At 42.8% G+C, this 19301-nt stretch overlaps 1 protein-coding gene across 1 annotated transcript in view; it reads left to right on the top strand.

Moving 5' to 3' along the window:
• The window catches only part of mpp4b (MAGUK p55 scaffold protein 4b), a 71387-nt gene that overhangs the window by 22562 nt on the left and 29524 nt on the right, over window positions 1-19301 (top strand). The window contains exons 4-8 of the mRNA XM_063052557.1: window positions 1802-1933; window positions 5337-5418; window positions 6167-6252; window positions 9004-9075; window positions 16760-16956. Of these exons, the coding sequence (XP_062908627.1) occupies window positions 1802-1933; window positions 5337-5418; window positions 6167-6252; window positions 9004-9075; window positions 16760-16956 (569 nt within the window). The remainder of the gene's footprint in view (window positions 1-1801; window positions 1934-5336; window positions 5419-6166; window positions 6253-9003; window positions 9076-16759; window positions 16957-19301) is intronic.

Here is a 19301-nt window from a genome sequence, read left to right as displayed (position 1 = left end):
ACACCACTCCCACACCCTTTCCACCTGGTCCTGAAAAGTCTTCTCAAGGATTTGTACAATTCCCCATTGAGAGTGACAGTCAATTAGTTTCTGTCATCTTTCTTAGGCGAGGACTTGCAGATCATGTCTGTCTGCTGTGAAGAAAAGTTCTTATTTACATCAGTCCAAGATCTTTGGCCCCAGTTTGCTGTCCTCTGTTTTTTGAACCTTCTGGCTTTGGAAGGAGATTTTCTTTATTCAACTTATCAAGATCCTCATTTATCAAATCACCTCTCTTTGTTCTTTTGATGTAAGGTAAACAGCTCTATTTCTCCACCTCGGTTACTTATTGAAGATCCTCATTATCAGCATCATCTGCATCCTCTCTTGGGGGTTCAGTGATCAAATTGGATGCAAATATCTAAACGCAGCCAGACAACTGTTTCAAAAAGATTCAACAAAATCTCCTTGCTTTTATATTCTAGGCTTTAGTTTCACTGCTTCTAAAATTATTGATGCCTAACAAAACTATCACATATTTTCAATTCCTTCATGATATCTGCCAGCAAGTGTAACTGTGGCCTCTCTATTGCCTCAATATCTTGTAGTGTGTAAGTCAAAGCTGCAGATAATCCTCCATTTGTGAATGCATCATGCTTTCACATTCCCTGCTTCCTTCATTAAGCTTACAGTTCCATCAGTTCTTTTTTAATGCCTTATCCACTTTGGCTTCTTTTTTTTTGATGTGTAATGAGCCCACACTCCCAAATCTGAATGACTCAATTTTTCCTGTACTGTAGAATTATTGCTTTCACTTTTAGTAAAGTTTATGCTTTCATTTACTAGATATTGAATACATTTTCTATTTCTGTCCCTTCTCTCCTGATAATTTATTATCCTTTTGATTCTCGGGTTTATGTATTCCACATCTTCTTTTGGTATCCACTGTGGATTTAGAAATTGATGTTAGATTGTCAGAGTGGCTTAAAAGCCCGTCTAGTTCATGAAAGCTCTTCAGCAAAAGAAACCTTCCTACCCCCTCTCAGAATGATCAACTTGTGATTTTAGTGTCACAACAATCTGCCAGTTGTTCAAAGAGAAACCTAAATACCATTTCTCATGGAAACCAGAGGTGGTAATCAGTGCCAGTGGCGCTACATCCTGAGACTGTACCCACAGAGATTTAAAGCTGCGTTTTCAGTCACAACTGCACACCCTGTTTGTGATTCCCAGCTGACTTTCTTGAGCCGTGATTGCATAGTGTGCCTGTAGAAATGCCAACAAGGCTTCCCGATCCCAGCCCAAATTAACACACTCCTTTCGTCGTATGGTTTCAGTAATATGGCAGAAGTTGAGCTCTAACCCAGACGTGATGGACCCCCTTACAAGGGAAAATGATTGTTCCTTTCCTTTTACAAGAACTTAAACCGTACAATAAAACATACAAAAAAAGGACGTGTGAGTGCAGGTAAGGTGTGCGGACAAATTTACATACATACATGCAAGGTGCATATTGGTGTAGATAAAACCTGGCTACTACAAATTAGTATATGGGCATAAACGTAGATATGAGGAATGTACAAGATGATCTAATTCCACATGATTGTATGACAATGCAGATCGAAATATATGTGCATTAGGGCCTTTTACGTGCACAGAAGAATGTACATATAGTGCAAGGACGGACACACACACACACACACACACACACACACACACAGTCCGGCATACGGACAAAATGACATACTGAAGAACCTAAATGAAGTCATCTCATTAACATTTCCTGCGAAGTGTAACAACTGAAGGTTTGATTGAATGACAGGCCTTGCTGTCTGTTCACGACACTGTGGCTCAGAAAGACTATGAACCTCTGCTGCCGCCGCTGCCAGATGACATCCCTGAAGATGAGGAAGCCTTGCGGATAGTGTGCCTGGTGAAAAACAGCCACCCTTTGGTAAGGACAGGTGATGAAAGTCTGTTGTCAGGCTGTAATTCACTCAGTTTCCTTTATTTTAAAACTTGCTCAAACTGAAAACATCTCTCATTGTATTCTTCCCCCTCACTCCTAGCCTTCCTCCCTCTCACTCTACAGCTTCTATCCTCCCTTGACTTCTCGGTCCCTTTTTCAGTCACTCCCTCAATCTCTCTCTCTTTCTCTCAGTCTTTACTTTGAATGTTTTCCTCTTCATCCTCCCTCTCTCACTCACCTCTCAGTGTCTGTTTCTCTCAGCTTTCACTCTCTCGCTCTGTCAGTCTCGACCTTTCCGTTTTTAAGACCGTCAGCCTTCATGGAGCCGTACAGCATAGAAACAGGCTCTTCGGCCCATTGTGTCTATACTACCCATTGTACCTAACCATAATAATCCTATTTGCATGCATTAACAATATTCCACAATGTCTTGTTCATTCAAATACCTGTCCAGGTGCCCCTTAGATGTTGTAACTTCATCTCTCGCCCCTCTCAACTTCAGGCATATGAGCTCTACACGTGCATGGGTTGGGTACTTTGATCTGAGAATCACAGCAAAATATAGTATGGAAGGAGTCCTTTCCATACTATGCATACTCCACTGTGTCCATGCTGGGCAAAAAGGGATCTTTGAGACTAATCCACACTCCAGTTATATCCTTATTGGTTACAGATGAAGCCCTTGTACAGATTTTTTTTAGCTATGAAAAAGCTTTCTGCCTCCACACCCTGCCAACAAATGAGCTCCAGACTCCTACCATCGTTTGGTGAAAAACGTGTGCTCAGTTTCACTCTCACCCTTGCCACCTAGTCAGCGAACTCTGTTGAGGGAAATACTTCCTTCCTGGTCACCGCGTTTGGGCTTCTTCAATCTACTTACCCTGATTAAACCTCTCCTCAGCCTCCTCTAGCTAATGGTAATGGCTAGTCTCTCATCATACTAAACTTCCCACAGCTACCAACATCCCGCACCTACGTGACCACTTTCATAACTTATTAGTTAATTGCACTGTTGTAGAGACTGAGAGAGCAGTTCTGACTGTGACTGAGGCTGACAATGAGAGTGAGAGAGAGAAGGGCAGAGCCTGAGAATAAGGGAAGGGAAGAAGGCTTGGGGGGGTGGGTAGTGGGGGGAGGAAGAGAGATGTGGTTCTCTTACTGCTTTCTAACATGTATTTTTATATTGTAGTACCATGACATCTTTGCTTTAATGTTCAACGTCTGAGCCAATAATGAAATGTATCCCAATAATGAAATGTATCTTAGCACCTTGCCCACCTGTTCTGCTATCTTCAGCTATCTGTGTGTATTAAGACAAGGCAGTGGATGTTGTTTACACGGATTTTAGCAAGGCATTTGATAAGGTCCTTCATGGGAGGTTGGCCAAGAAGGTTCAGTTGCTTGGCATTCAAGATGTGGTAGTAAACTGGATTAGACATTGGCTTTGTGGGAGATGTCAGTGAGTGGTAGCAGATGGTTGCCTCTGACTGGAGGCCTGTGACTAGTGGAGTGCACAGGGATCAGTGTTGAGTCCTTTGTTGTTTGTCATCTATGTCAATGATCTAGATGATAATGTGATTAACTGGATCAGCAAATTTGACACCACGATTGGGGTTGTAGTAGAGAGCAAGGAAGATTATCAAGGCTTATAGAATGGTCTGAACCAGCTGGAAAAATGGGCTGCAAAAAGGAGTTTAATGCAGATAAACGTGAGGTATTGCAGTTTGGAAGGATCAAGCAGAGTAGGTCTTTCACAGCGAGCAGTCGAGCACTGAGGAGTGCGGTAGAACTAAAGGATCTGGGAATACAGGTCCATAATTCATTGAAAGTGGTGTCACAGGTAGATAAGGACATGAGATACAACACTGGGCAGCACGGGAGGTCGTTCCTGCCTGTGGCCATCGAACTTGCAGCTCCTCCCGTGGAGGGTCAGACACCCTGAGCCAATAGGCTGGTCCTGGACTTATTTTCCATCTGGTATAGTTTGCATTTTGTTGTTTAATTGTTTTTGTGGTTTTTGTATTGCTGTATTTACGTTCTATTCTTGGTTGGTGCAGCTGTAACGAAACCCAATTTCCCTCGGGATTAATAAAGTATATCTACCTATCTATCTATCTATCTATCTAATGAACGCTTTTGGTACATTGGCCTTCATAAATCAAAAAATTGAATATAGGAGTTGGTATGTTATGTTGAAGTTGTATAAGACATTAGTGAGGCCTAATTTGGTGTATTGTGTGCAGTTTTGGTCACCTACCTACAGGAAAGATGTAAATAAGATTGAAACAGTACAGAGAAAATTTACAAGAATATTGCTGGAACTGAAGGACCTGAGTTATAAGGAAAAATTGAATAGATGAGAATTTTATTCCCTAGAGTTTAGAAGATCGAGGGAAGATTAGATAGAGGTATACAAAATATGAGTGGTATAGATAAGGTAAATGCAAGCGGGCTTTTTCCACTGAGGTTGAGTGAGACTACAATTAGAAGTCATGGGTTAAGGGTGAAAGGTGAAATATTTAAGGGGAACATGAGGGGAAACCTCTTCACTTAGAGAGTGGTGAGAGTGTGGAATGAGCTGCCAGCACAAGTGGTGGATGCGATTTTGATTTCGACATTCAGGAGAGGATTGGATAAGTGCAGGGATGGGAGGGGAGTGGAGGGCTATAGTCTAGGTGCAGGTCGGTGGGAGTAGGTAGTTTAAATGGTTCAGTATGGACTGGATGGGTGAAGGGCCTTTACCTGTGCTGTAGTTTTCTATGACTCTATTCTCATGCCTTGTTTGTACTCCCCGGATGCATTCGTTCATGATTCTCCTGAATGAATTCCACTTGCCATTTTGTGTCCATTGACATGGATTCCAAAGCCCTAAAACTCTCCTCCTCACTTTCAACCACATGGCCAAATTCTGTATCATTCTCAGTCTGTTTCATATATCCTCTTCTTTTACGATTAAGTCATTGATACATACGATGAAAAGCACAGGACCTGGCAATGAATCTTGAGGAACTCCACTGCAAACAGGTGTCCTGTCACTTAAACACCACTGGTGTTTGTAGGTGGGTTGTACAAGTGGATTGTTTACATGCTGTGGTTATAAACATGGTTTGATATCAGAAGTGAGTTGGTTACTTATACAGAAGAACATATTTGGCTGTATGCCCATTAATTCCCTGGTATATCTAAGAACTGCACAGCAGGTGACAGCAGAAAAGATTATACAGTGAATAACATTGAGACTTTAATTAATTGTGTTTTCAGGCTGCATAAGTGACCTGTTTTCCCATACTGTGCACACAAACAAGAACAATGCTGCTTTAAATAGCTGCCATGAAACTGAGAAGGATCTGCAACACGTATTTAATGTGCCTTGGTTCTCTGTACATAGGGTGCTACAATCAAACGTCATGAGGTGACTGGCGCCATAGTGATAGCTCGAGTGATCTGTGGTGGTCTTGCCGACCGCAGCGGTGAGTACGTCTCAAAAGGAAATAAGCACAGGTTTCAACCTTGCACAGTCTACATTTACCTCCCTTCCAAGGTCCACAAGCAAGACTGTTAGGCAGACCCACAGTTCCTACCTAGTGTTGCCCACTAAATTTGTTCCTTCCATCTTTTCTCCTTTTGTCCAGTTCCTTCCCCCTTTCATCTGTGACACTAGGCCTGTCTTCATTAAGGATGTACAGTTGCTTCTCTATCTCCATCCCAAATCACTATCGTCTGAAGGGCCTCTGCTTCTTTCTTGGACAGAGACCCAAACATTCTCCTCCACCGCCACCCTCATTCAGCTGGCTGAGCTCATTCCTACATTGAACAACTTCTTCAACTCCACTCACTTTCTCCAGATCAAAGATGAACACTCCCTTATTCCCAAAGTATGCGTGCCTTCATGGGATTGTCCAAAGAACTGCAGATGCTGGCAGTCTGAAATGAAAATAGAAAATACTGGAAACTCTCATCAGGGCAGGCAGAATTTGTGGAAAAACAAAAAGAGTTTCAGGATGAAGACTTTTTGTTAGAACCGGAAAAGTAAGGAGAAGTGTTCCAGTGAGAATCAGTCACTTGCTTGACTCTTGCGCAGATTGCAGATGGCTGAAATTCCTGATGTTCTCCTATTGCTGTCTGGGAAAGTAGGGAGCAAAAGGTAAACAGACATTTCCCTAGACATTTGTACAGCACTAATATATTAATGGATACCTCGTCTCTCTCTTATTTCAGGGTTGTTGTTCGCTGGGGACAAATTAGTCGAGGTAAATGGAATACCAGTAGCGGGGCTTGATCCTGAACACATCATCAAGCTCCTGGTAGGGACTTTCTATCAGTGCAATGGCAGCTGTCCCTCTGTAGTCACTGCTATCCTTCCTGGCTCCAGTATTTAACCCTCTCCAACAGTGACCCCCGCTACCCGAGCTGCTCTCTGTAGTTGCTGACTATCTTCCAGTATTATACTTGACTGCTGATTGACGGCTCAGGTCTTGTACTCACTGGGTGTAGAATGAGGGGGGATCTCATTGAAACCTATCAACTATCGAGAAGCCTAGACATAGTGAACATGGAGAGGATGTTTCCTATAGTGGGGAAATCTAGGGCCAGAGAGCACAGCCTCAAAATATAAACACATCCATTTAGAACAGATGAAGAGGAATTTCTTTAGCCAGAGGGTGGTGAATCTCTGGAATTCATTGCCACAGGTGGTTGTGGAAGCCAAGTCATTGGTATATTTAAAGTGCAGATTAATAGATTCTTTATTAGTCAAGGCATCAATGGTTACAGGGAGAAGGCAGAAGAATGGGGTTGAGAAGGATAATAAATCAGCCATGTTGGAATAGCAGCACAGACTCAATGGACTGAATGGGCTGATTCTGCTCCTATGTCTTATGGTGTTATGGACACTGGTCCTTGAGTTCTGTCTGGATTTGCAAAGGATCCACGAACATTCCAGCGGGTTCGCTGCTTGATCGTCAAGAGCCATCCTAAGGCCAGTTGCCACAGGAAAGCTCCAGTGACCTGCCCCACTCAGTACATTGGTGCTGCTGGAGAGTGAATTTCCTGGACATTGGATGTCCAGTGCAGATTAGGCTAAAGGAGAGCATGGGAACCCAGCCCCAGTGGGAGGAATAGTGGTGTGGGAACTGGGGCCTCGGTGCACAGAAAGGGAATGCAATAAATATTACTTAGCAAGCCAGGTGCTGAACCATTGGAATGTCTGAATAGTTGGATAGCAGATTATCAGAATTTTGCTCTGTTGTGGTTCCCATTCTGACTGAGATTGGATGGCTCATCATGGCCTTCGTAGCCTGTCAGTGGTCACATAAGTGGGACTTGTGATATGCACCAGCTGCTCGTATGACCATCCACCACTGCTCCCATGGTTCATGTGACCCTGATCATGGCGCATGGCGGGGGGGGGGGGCTAATCAGGCACTACATCTTGCCCAAGGGTGACCTGCAGGCTCGTTGAGGGCAGGAGCGCCTTACAGTTCCTTTGGTAGAGACGTATCTCCACCCCGCCATCCAGATCAGTTACTGGCTTCAGGAAAAAACCCTATCACAAGGTTTAACTGCATTTCTGAGTCAGGTAGGAAGCTATAACCAGTGGAGACCAGTCTTCAGAAAAGAAGGAATTTGTTTTCCCCGGGAAGAAATGAACTGTTTTCTGGTGAGCATCGGTACCTTGAAGAGATACGGAACTCTTTCTCCTAAGAAGCAGCATTTCCCGGAAATGCGTCCAATATGAGTGAAAGCCTGCACTTTTGTAGAGTCAGAGCACAGAAGCAGGTCCTTTGACTCAGTAAGACCACACTGACCCATTACACTAATTCTGCCCTGATCCCATTTTGTTCTTCATGCATTCCCATCAACCCCTCTAGATTCTATCACTATACACTGGGGACAATTTACTGTCCTATCAATCTACCTGCCTTTGGGATGTTGGTGGAAGAAGGAGCACCCGGAGGAAACCCAAGTGGTCACAGGGAGAACATGCAAATTTAACATGGACAGCCCCAGAGGAAAGGATCAAACCCAGGTCACGGGAGCAGTGAGGCAGCTCTGCCACTGTCCCCTACCCTCCCCCAAAGAAAATAAGCATCATGAGTAAAGGAGGATTTTCTCCTCACTGAGAACAAGGTCCTCCAGGAACTCTGCCCCTGTGAGAGGTAGAAAGGGAAAGAATCCAAATAAAAATGAGTCAAAGACAACATTTAAGTGAGAGTCAGCACTTCCAGGAATGAAAGAGAAAAATTGATCTTCAGATGGGTGTTGTGGGGTCGTGATTATGGAGAGTGGTGAGGTTAGTTTCTTCATAATTTTCAGGACATGAAAACACTTTATCAAAGCGAGATCTAAGATGCACAGGATCGGGTGGAGAAAGAGGGCCCTAGTTTTGTGTTAAGGTCCAATCTGCTGCTATGAAGTCACAATCCTGATAGAACCTTCTCTCGTGGAAGTTCAGATGTACTCACCTCTCCATCTCATTTCTTTGAAAGCTTTAATTCCCAGTTAACACTTTCTGCTGGTAAAGTGATTTACCAAGTTTCAAGTGTAAACCTAGCAAAGTGTTTGAAATTCAAGTTCCCCACTCATCGTGGGGTGGGAGGGGAGGATGTTTGCGGAGTTGTGGCTGAGGCTGGGCTAGGTTCTGCTCTTTCCAATTGCACCCCCAATTCCACCCTATTGTTTCAGATCCTGCCGTCTTTCTGCCTTCTCCTGATCTTAGTCTTTTGACCACATAACCCCAGCACTCACAGGACATACGTAGGTGTCATCAGAATTTCATTTGCACTTGAAGCTGAAGCTTGAGTGATGGGAACAAGGTGAATGAAGGTTTCATAGAGGAGAGAGAATGTGGATGGTCCTGTCTCCCCTTTCAAGCTTCATCTGATGAGAGATGGGACCTGAATCTGATCATCATTAGTAAATAGGCAGCTGGATAGAGATACTTCTAGTTGATAATTACTTCATAATTGATTAGAAATTGTTTTTGCTACCATGTTATATTATCTGTGAACATATTTTGACAAAAATAACAATTAAGCTATTATTTGTTCAAATAGAGCAAGTCAGAAGGCAGCATCATGTTCAAACTTGTTCCAGCATCCCATCGACCAGCAAACACCTCACAAAACGTGGTAAGGCTCATGTCCTACTCATTGCCTCCTCCCCCCCCCCCCCAGAGACACACAAATTTAATGTAAGACTTTGCTTGGTGTTGAAGTGGGACTTTGGGTAACCTTTGAGCTAAGCTATAGCACTGTCTTTGGTCACCTTCTCCCATTTACCCTCCTGGCAACCACCACTACATGCACCACATGGAAACTTTTATCAGTCTTTCTCCTCCTTTCACCATTTTTCCATTGTTCATAGCACTCCAAAGTCTGACCCTCTCTACTGAGGTTTCTTCACCATCATTGGTAAGCTCTTTGCATGTCTTTTGCTCACATAATTCTTGCTCTCTCTCTATATATATAATATTCTACCTCAATTTCTCTCCTTCTGAACCTCTTCTCATTTTCATTCCACCTTGTTGTCCCATCATGATCCTACTTTCATCATCCCGTAGTCCATCACTTTCCATATTCAATCCTGCTATAGTGTGCTCTAGATTCTTCTGAACTGGTTTCAACAGTGCTCACTCTCTCATAGAAAAGTTTTAGATGATACGGGTATTCATGTCCAGTTGCTTTGAGGAAAGGGCTATCAGTCTGCATCATGCCCTGTATAGGTGAATAAGATCATAAACAACAGTGATGGTATAAACTGGAGTTTACAAAAGCTAAAGAATGAGAGACTGCCCAGGAGAGTTTTGGAATTATTAAGACAGGAGGTAACAGTGGCATGATTCCTTCTGCAGGTAGATTGAGATAGGAGTGAGAGCTGGGCTTCTGATAGGGATGGAAGGGGATAGTCTTTGTGACAGTAGGTTTATGAGATTAGAAGCTAGACTCAAGAATAAACAGGAAACTAAGCATAATAACCAGATATTTGGTCATCTTTTTGTCTTTGTAATAATGCTATTGGTAACGGCACTAGCTTTTTGATGCTGTACCATGAGTTGTAAAGACTCTAACTTCCGGAGTTTGCTACCTGATTCTCTTCTCTTCTCATCAATTTTTCCTCCTTTAATATACCCCTTAAGTACTGCCCCGACCAAGATTTTGCTTTCTTGAGTCAAAATGTTCTTACTGAATTTTACTGAATCAATTGTCTTCAATATTGTTCAATGATCACATTCTCGTATTCATGGCATTGAAACACAATTTCCTCAATTGCAGTGGATTTGGTTAATTGGGGCACATCGAGACCAGTACATTTTGACCCAATTAAGTGGCTACCCCAATTAGTCAAAGTTTCATGGAAGTAGTTGTAGAAGCTATGTATCTATTTTCTGCCTGTTGAAGCCATGTATCTATTTTCTGCCTGTATTGTATTTTGTGGCGCATTTATTATGGTAATCTGGCACACGGGTGTTGGGGTGTAGTAGAAGCAAATTAGTATAGATACATATTCATGCTTAGTTAGTCTAGTTCAGGGTCAGAGAGTTGGGGGAATGATCTTTGGTTGATTGCTAATTGGGATTTTATTGGTACACTAATTAGATCAGGTTGGCGCGTGGCCAAGTGGTTAAGGCGTTCATCTAGTGACCTGAAGGTCGCTAGTTCAAGCCTTGGTTGAGGCAGCATGTGTGTCCTTGAGCAAGGCACTTAACCACACATTGCTCTGCGACGACACCGGTGCCAAGCTGTATGGGTCCTAATGCCTTCCCCTTGGACAACATCGGTGGTGTGGAGAGGAGAGACTTGCAGCATGGGCAACTGCTGGTCTTCCATACAACCTTGCCCAGGCCTGCGCCCTGGAAACTTTCCAAGGCGCAAATCCATGGTCTCATGAGACTAACAGATGCCTATAAAATTAGATCACTAATTGGAATGCTATTAGAACACTTAGTTACACTATTTGAATTCTAGTATCACTATTAGACCACAAGTTAGACCACTATATTGTTAACTTAGTTCTGTTAGTTTTTTTACTGTGACAAGATTATTCATCTTTGCTGTTTTCATAATGAAGGATCAAACATACCTTTCTTGATTCGGAAATCCGTTATTTGGAAGTGCGTCATACAGGGTCAATTACTCTGGTTTCATTTCCCAGCTGCGTTGGTTTGTTTTCAAGTAACCGCTACATTTTGTCAATGAAAAAAGATAGTTATACTAAATGAACAGCAGTCTATGGCAAAGGATTTCCTCAGACCCACTGGCAAAATTGGAATCACACCACCGTGAACAACATGTCACAAACAGGAGCACCATACGGTGGGATTATCTGCGACCTTGTTGATTCATGCTGTGTGTTTCAAGCCTGAACACAGTTTTTAATGGTCATCACTGCCCATCCATTGGGGACCATTGCTCAATTGTGTGGTGTTTCCCTCAGGGGTCATCACCTTGTTTTACTGAAGTGCTGAAAAATTCCGGTTGCTGATGTTTGAATTGAAGGTTGTTTGGTTGGTCTGGTTTAAGTGCTGTGAATGCACAGCCAGTTTGTTGACTAGGGTTATTGAATCGAATATCTCTGCAGGCGAACAACAAGTTAATTGCAAGTTGTGCCACTAGAGAAAGTAACATGAACGTATCAAAGCATGGAATTGGCGCCAATGACCCCAGAATCGGGGCTTGTAGAAGAGAAATTAAAGCAAAAACTAAGGCTAATCCAATTGAAAGTATTCAAAGGGAGTACAATTACAAGTGAAATCTAAGAAGGGTAACAAGATAGCGGTTACTTACGCTTTCCTAGATCAAGGAAGCACGGCAATGTTCTGCACAGTGGGCCTTATGATCAAGCTCAATCTCACCAGGAAAAAGGACACACACTCTCTTACCCACCATGGGTCGAGAGAAGATCATGAGTAGCTACTTTGTTTCAGGATTGGAAGTGGCTGGCATAGATAGTGAAAACTATTGTGAACTACCTAACATCTATAAGCAGGAAAGTATATTTGTCCACAATGGAAAATTCCGTGACAGAGGGATTTCCAGGGATGGTCTCATCTGAAACAAATGTCCATTTGCCAGAATTGATTCAGAAATTGAGCTGCTTTAGGGACAAATGTGTCTAAAGCATTGGAGCCATTACAAGTGTTTTACATTGTTAATGATGGATCCTATGCAATCAGAACAATGTTGGGTTGGACTGTGAATGGACCACTGTGAAAGGAGACAATGATGATGGTTGAGACTGTGCACAGCCAGAGCAGACAGCTAAAAGGATCTCAGTTTTGAACTTGGATGTGCTTTGTCAGCAGCGGTTTAAGGCAGACTCCCCCGAATGCAGTCAGGATGAACAACCTGGTTTGTCAAAGGAATATCACAAATTCATGGAGCTGGTTACACATTCTGCGAAACTGCTGAATGGTGACGACCAGATTAGTTTAGCTTTCAGAAAGAAAGAAATTAACATGCCAAATAATAGGAAGATTGCTGAACAGTGTGCTCTGAACCCAAGGAAGAATTTCAAGAATGATTTGTCATTTCACACTGACTACGCAACTTTCATGAAGAATGTCACCTCCAAAGGTTATGCCGAAAGAGTGCCAGCAGAGGATCTGGAACACAGTGATGGGAAAGTCTGGTATATTCCACATCTTGGTGCCTATCACCCCAGAAAAGGGAAACCTCATATTGTGTTTGACTGTGGAGCAACTTTTCAGGGAATATCACAATGCTCAGCTTTTACAGGGACCAGATCCTACTAGCTCATTAATTGGAGTCACGACCAGATTCAGAAAGAACCAGTGGTGATCATGGCAGATACTGAGTCAATGTTTCATCAGGTTAAAGTACCAGCAGAAGATGCAGATCTGCAGAACGTTCTCTGACGGTCTAAAGGTGAACTCAGCCAAGATATGGTGGACTTTAGAATGGTAGCACATCTCTTTGAAACAACTTCATCACTGAGCTGTGCCAACTTCGCTGTAAGGAAATGCACAGAAGGCAATAAAGAACAGTTTAGCTGCGAAACAGTCAATAAGGTTTTTCATTGCGTCTATGTTGGTGATTGCCTTGTGTGAGTGTCCTCTGAGGAAGATGCAGAGTCTCTCTATCACAATCTTGTATCCGTTTGTGCTAGATGCAGCTTTCAACTCACAAAGTAAATAAGCAACAGACATTGTGTGCTGACTGTGATACCAGAGCAGCAAAGAGCAATAGACATGAAAAATTTGGATTTGGATCAAGATACACATTCAGTGGAGAGAGTACTGGTACATTCAGTCTGATACTTTCAAGTTTAAGATCATGATCCAAGATAGACCAGAAGGGAGATCCTCTCCACAGTTAGCTCCATCTATGATCTTTTAGGATTCTTGAGTCTGGTGGTGCTATCTGCTAAGGTCCAACAAGATCTACGTAAAACAGGCTTGACTGGGATGACTCTATACCACTCATGAGTAAACAAGCTGGCTGGAAGAAGACAGAAGACTTCAAGGCTGTTAGATGTTTGAAACCCCTGGATTTTGGAGAAGTTACTCCTGTGAGTTAGACCATTTTACTGTCAAAGCAAAACTGGCCATGGAGCAGTTGCACAACACATGCCCTCAGGTGCACAATGGTTTTATCACGGGAAGATCTAGGGTAGCTCCATCCCTCATATGGCGCTCACTGCTGCTGCGATGGCAAGCCGTATGGACACATTGTAGAGGAAGGAGTTGCACATGCAGCTTCATGACTCAGTGTTTTGGACTAATAGTACTTCTGTGCAGAGGTGTGTCAAGAACCTTCATCGCAAACAGACTGTCAGAAATCCGTAAGGTCTCACAAGCATCTCAATGGAGGTATGTAAACACATCAAGCAACCCAGCAGATGTGCCCTCTAGAGGGTTGAAGGTGAAAGCGTTCCTGAAGAATAAGACATGGGTATCAGGGCCTCAGCATCTTTAGCCTGAAAGTGAATGGTCTGTGAATCCTCTTTGTTCTAGAGAACTTCTGATCCAGAAGTCAGGAGGAATGTTATAATAATCGCCATGCAGATTGAAGAGGAGGTGGACGCAGTAACACGTATAATCCATCACTTTTCATCTTGGACCTGTTTGAGGAAGGCAGTAGACTGGTTCTTAGGTTTAAGGACCTGCTCTTGGAAGAGGAAGCAAGTGAACATTGTTCTTGCTCAGTTTGACTTGGATGAAGAATAACAAGGGTATTGTTTGGAGAGAGAGAGATTGAGAAGGCCAAGGGTCAAACTGGCCGAGGTTGTCTCAGTAGAGGAGCTCAGAAAGGATGAAATTGAGATCATTGGGTTTTGTCAAAGAAAAAAATTTCCAGATGAATTTTCAAGTTTGCAAAGGGGAGAAAGTGTAAAGGAACAGCCATATTTTCAAGCTCATTCCAGTACTTGAAGATAGTGTCTTGAGAGTGGTGGACGGCTTAGTCGGGTAGCCATGCCTGAAGAGTCTAAACATCCTGTTATAACGGCAAAGGACCTTCATATCTCAGACCTCATTGTGCCAAAAGTACTGGATTCCCAGTGCTGGCAGCTGTAAGAAGAATCCTGTCTAAGTGTGTTGTTTGTCGACAGTTGCGACCAGCTCCAGAATGCCAGTGCACGGCAGATCTACCTCTGGACAGGGTCTTTCCAGGTGAACCTGTCAGAAATAGGCAGGTACAAAACACAATTTCCTCCCAGGAGACATTGTGTTTATCATTGACAACACAGCACATGGATCGTGGGAGGAGTCATTCAAGTTTTTCCAGACAGAAGAGGATTGGTGGAGCGGGTGCGCATCAAGCCCAAGACCAGATGTCTGCGCCAATCTATAACCAAGATTGTCTTCTACAGGAGGCAGAGGTTTGAGGAGCTACAATTCTAGAAGCTTCATGACTTTGACTTGATTTACTGACCTGACAGCGAATGGTGGTAAAGATCACTCTGTTCTGGACTAAGTGCTGGTAACCCCTGGCTTAGATGACTGTTTCAAGATTTGACTGGAAGAAGAAATAAGAAAGAGGGCATTTGTATAAATGTTAAAATGTTTGTCCTTTCATGTGTCCTATTTTTGTAGCATGTAGCTGTAAATATTATAGTATAATAATTAAGGGGCTTGGATATAGCAGTCATGTATCTATTTTCTGTCCGTTGGAACCATATATCTACCTCCAACTGTCCGCATTGTAGTTTGTGGCGCATTTATTATGGGAATCTGTCATATGGGTTGGGGTGTGGGAAATGCAAATTAGTATTGTTACATATTCATGCCTAGTTAGTCAGTTAGACTAGTTGAGGGGGGGTTAGCTAAGAAATGATTTTATTTTGTTGATCACTAATTAGGACGTTATTGGAACGCGAGCTAGATCGTTAATTGAAATGCTGTTAGAACATTTGTTATGCTATTTGAATGCTCATATCACTATTAGACTATTAGAGCATTATATTGCTGATTTTTTAGTTTTTTATTGCTACAAGATCATTTATCTTTGCTGGTTTCATAATAAAGGATCGAACATGCCTTTTTCAGTTTGGAATTTCATTATTTGGAAGCGCTCCATACTGTGTCGATTACCCTGGCTTAGTCTCTCAGCAGTTTTGGTTTGTTTTCATGTAACTGCTACAGTGGTTAAAATAGTATAAAAGAGACAAACTAATGTTAAATGAAATACAGATCAAATTAGAACATACCAATACTACTACAGTACCAGAAAACTGGGTACTGTAATAGTTCCTAATTGTTATCAATGGAAGAATTCATTCAATGTACGCTGCTGTGTTCTTTTGATTGACTGTAAATGAACAAAATCTGCTCAGACACCTAATGCAGATAATGGACTGCCTTTAAATAATGCTTTCAATGAATGCATCCTCCAAATCTTCATTTTCATTGTAACATCCAAGATGATTGTTGCTATCTTCAAATTCACTACTCGTTGAAGTAGTGAAATCATTTCATTTTCATTCCTGGCTTGTGTTACTGATTACTTCTGCTTACTGTCTTACTGCTTATTTCTCGCTATTAGTAACAGAATCATTGTTTTTTGAACACAAACACATGCAACTGGCGCTATTTAAAAACTGTTTGCACTAAGCACGCAAGTGTACATGACTTACTCTAGTTAGAAACTGTTCAGCAACAGTCTCCCGTCCCAATTAAGTGGCATAGTATCCCAAATAAATTAGTGAATCCCAGCTATTTTCTCAATTAGTTTTTGTTTTTTAAGAGTTTTCCAAATAAGTGGCTGCCCAATTAACTGGAATCCACTCTATTCCAAACACTAACTTTTTATCCATTTCAATGTTTCAATGCCCTGCCAGAGATGGTGATCACAGACACATCAACTGCTTTAAATCCCAACATTGCAAACTGGAGATTGTTTGTCTGATTGATGGATCAGGTCATTATCTGTGACTCAAGGAAGAGTCAAAAGCGAGAAGCAGATGGGGAGAATGTTAACAAGATGAGGCAAGAGGGAATGGAAATAGTGGTTATCCCTGAAATTATGATGGAAACTCTATTGAGAGAACACATGCAGTGGATAGTAACTTGGGATGACCTTTCTTCTTATTCAGTACTACTGCTCTCTGCAGCTTCTTAAAATCCCAAACACCAACAGATGCCCTTGTGGCTTCCATTCTTATCCTTCTGGCATTTATTTTGATTCAACTTGAATCCTATAGTCTTGTCTTGTTTAAAAGTTAGAACAAATATGAATCCATCTTTATCCTTCTCATTTGCTGACTGGCTTGCTGTGCATTCTGCTTCTGTTTTAAGGCTCTTTTCTCAGTATAATCATCATGGTACTATTTGGTCCTTCTCTCTTCCTGCAGATTTATGTGAGAGCACTGGTGGACTACAGCCCAAGGTATGATTCCTCGATTCCTTGTCCCGAAGCTGGTTTGACCTTCAAAAGAAGAGACATTCTGCAGATTGTTGACCAGAATGACACGCTCTGGTGGCAGGCCCGGAACGTCACAACCCTTTCGAGATGTGCAGGTCTAATTCCTTCAAGCAGCTTGCTCAAAAGGTAAAGATGTAACGATTCACAAGATGTAACAGCAGGGCTAGTGTGAAATGGTGAGTGGTGTGGAGTCCTGGGACCAATCCTCTCACTAAAGTATTGCAGGAGCTGGTGGTTTATAAGGCAGGAGATGAACCAAGGACCCATTTGCACTTTCAGATCATGAATAGATTGCACGGTATTGCTTTCAAGTTATTGTGTCCTGAATAAGATTTATTACCCCATCAATGCCACAAAGAACTCTCTGTGTGCATGTAGCCCCCCCCCCACCCCCGGCCACCCTCAGGGTCGCTCGGCTTGCTGTCGTCTAGGGAAACAGCCCTCGGCCCCGCCAAACTGGGTGATTAGTTTGTGTGGATGCTGTGTGATGTACCTCACCCCGCCCAAATAACAGACAATACACCAGATACGATTAAATGGTTTACAGTTTATAGATATTACTGGAACTATATAATTAATAGAGAATAAAATATAAAAGGAATATAAAAGATGCCACACTTATCAGAGTTCAGTCTCTTCGTGCACAGAACAGTTGGAGCTCAAGATCCTTCTTCTTCACCCTGCGACCCCTCAGACCACCTCGACCAGCCGCCTGGGACCAACAACAGTGGTCGACCAGACGCTCCACACGAGTCCGTCTCCGTCTCCTCTCCTCGCCGAACGCCCTCCTCGGGGTCCGACCCCGTTAGCGGACTCACAGCACCTGGTTCATCCTCTGTCCCTCTCTCCCGCCTTCTGCCCCAAAACCCCGCGCATACAATATCTTACAGATACACCAAAAACATAGCAAGTATCGCAATTGGTTCATAACATCTTCTTATCAGTAACGTGATTCCACAGACTGCTAGCGGGAAAGACTTTCTCAGCGTTTAACATAACAAAGAAGCATTCCCAAGTATAACATAACAAAGAAGCCATTTTAATTAGCCTACACAGTAACATAAAAGACAAAACCCCCTTACATGCAGATTAACTGTATGTTTTCTACAATAGTTCACTGTACTTCAAAAGTATTTTGTTGTCAGCGAGGCAGTTGGAAACACTGTTAAGAATTTAGAACATCCTTCTCTCCTCCATTCACCAAAGCATGAATCACATTGTGGTATCAGTTTACTCAATAAATGTCAATGTCCATGTCAGCTGTCAGGGCCAGGACTCAAGGTATCTTGAGGACAAGGAAGACAGTAACACAAATGCCAATCTTTCTTTATCATTGAGGTTGACCAGGTGGATTGTATGAACTTCACACTGTTGGAAAGGAAGGATATTAATGTTGGGGCAACTGCACTGCTCCTATCTCTGAAGGGAAAACTGCTGATATTGGAAATAATATATTAAACATAAAATGCCAGAAATACTCAGTTAATATGTTGAGAAAGAACAAGAATTAATGCTGCAGGTCCATGAACTTGCAGCAGAACTGAAGTTAATTCCATTTTTCTTTCCATTATCAGCCTGGGTTGTTTTCAGCATTTTCTGTTTTATTGCGAGTGTCTAAATTAACATTCTAAACTATTTTATGTAAAAGTAATCACCCAAAAAGTAGATGCCAAGGCAAAGGACATATTAACAAAGGTAGGTTGAGGCTTGCCTAAGAGAGAGTACTTTTAGGAGGGTCTTGAAGGAGAGGAAGTGGGGTAGCCAGAGGTACTGTAGTTAGGAGGCAAGTTTCTGTGACTACCTGAAGTAGTCTTGATGCTATTCTTTTCGTAGTTTCATTGCCAAAACAAGCACTGGTCTGGTCAAGTCCAGAAGAGATGACCAGTCTGCATCTGTAGAGTTCTATGACGGACCCAGTGCAATGAAATAATTTAACGTTTCCTCTGGTCCTCACCTACCACCCCACCAGCCTCCGGGTCCAACATATTATTCTCCGTAACTTCCGCCACCTCCAACGGGATCCCACCACTAAGCACATCTTTCCCTCCCCCTCTCTCTCTGCATTCCGCAGGGATCGCTCCCTACACAACTCCCTTGTCCATTCGTCCCCCTCATCCCTCCCCACTGATCTCCCTCCTGGCACTTATCCGTGTAAGCGGAACAAGTGCTACACATGCCCTTACACTTCCTCCCTTACCACCATTCAGGGCCCCAAACAGTCCTTCCAGGTGAGGCATCACTTCACCTGTGAGTCGACTGGGGTGATATACTGCGTCCGGTGCTTCCGATGTGGCCTTTTATATATTGGCGAGACCCGACGCAGACTGGGAGACCGCTTTGCTGAACATCTACGCTCTGTCCGCCAGAGAAAGCAGGATCTCCCAGTGGCCACACATTTTAATTCCACATCCCATTCCCATTCTGACATGTCTATCCACAGCCTCCTCCACTGTAAAGATGAAGCCACACTC

The sequence above is a fragment of the Mobula hypostoma genome, chromosome 6 (assembly GCF_963921235.1).
Source record: "Mobula hypostoma chromosome 6, sMobHyp1.1, whole genome shotgun sequence".
Lineage (NCBI taxonomy): Eukaryota > Metazoa > Chordata > Chondrichthyes > Myliobatiformes > Myliobatidae > Mobula > Mobula hypostoma.
The sequence above is the reverse complement of the archived record's forward strand: the minus strand, read 5'-3'. Positions and strand labels throughout refer to the sequence as shown.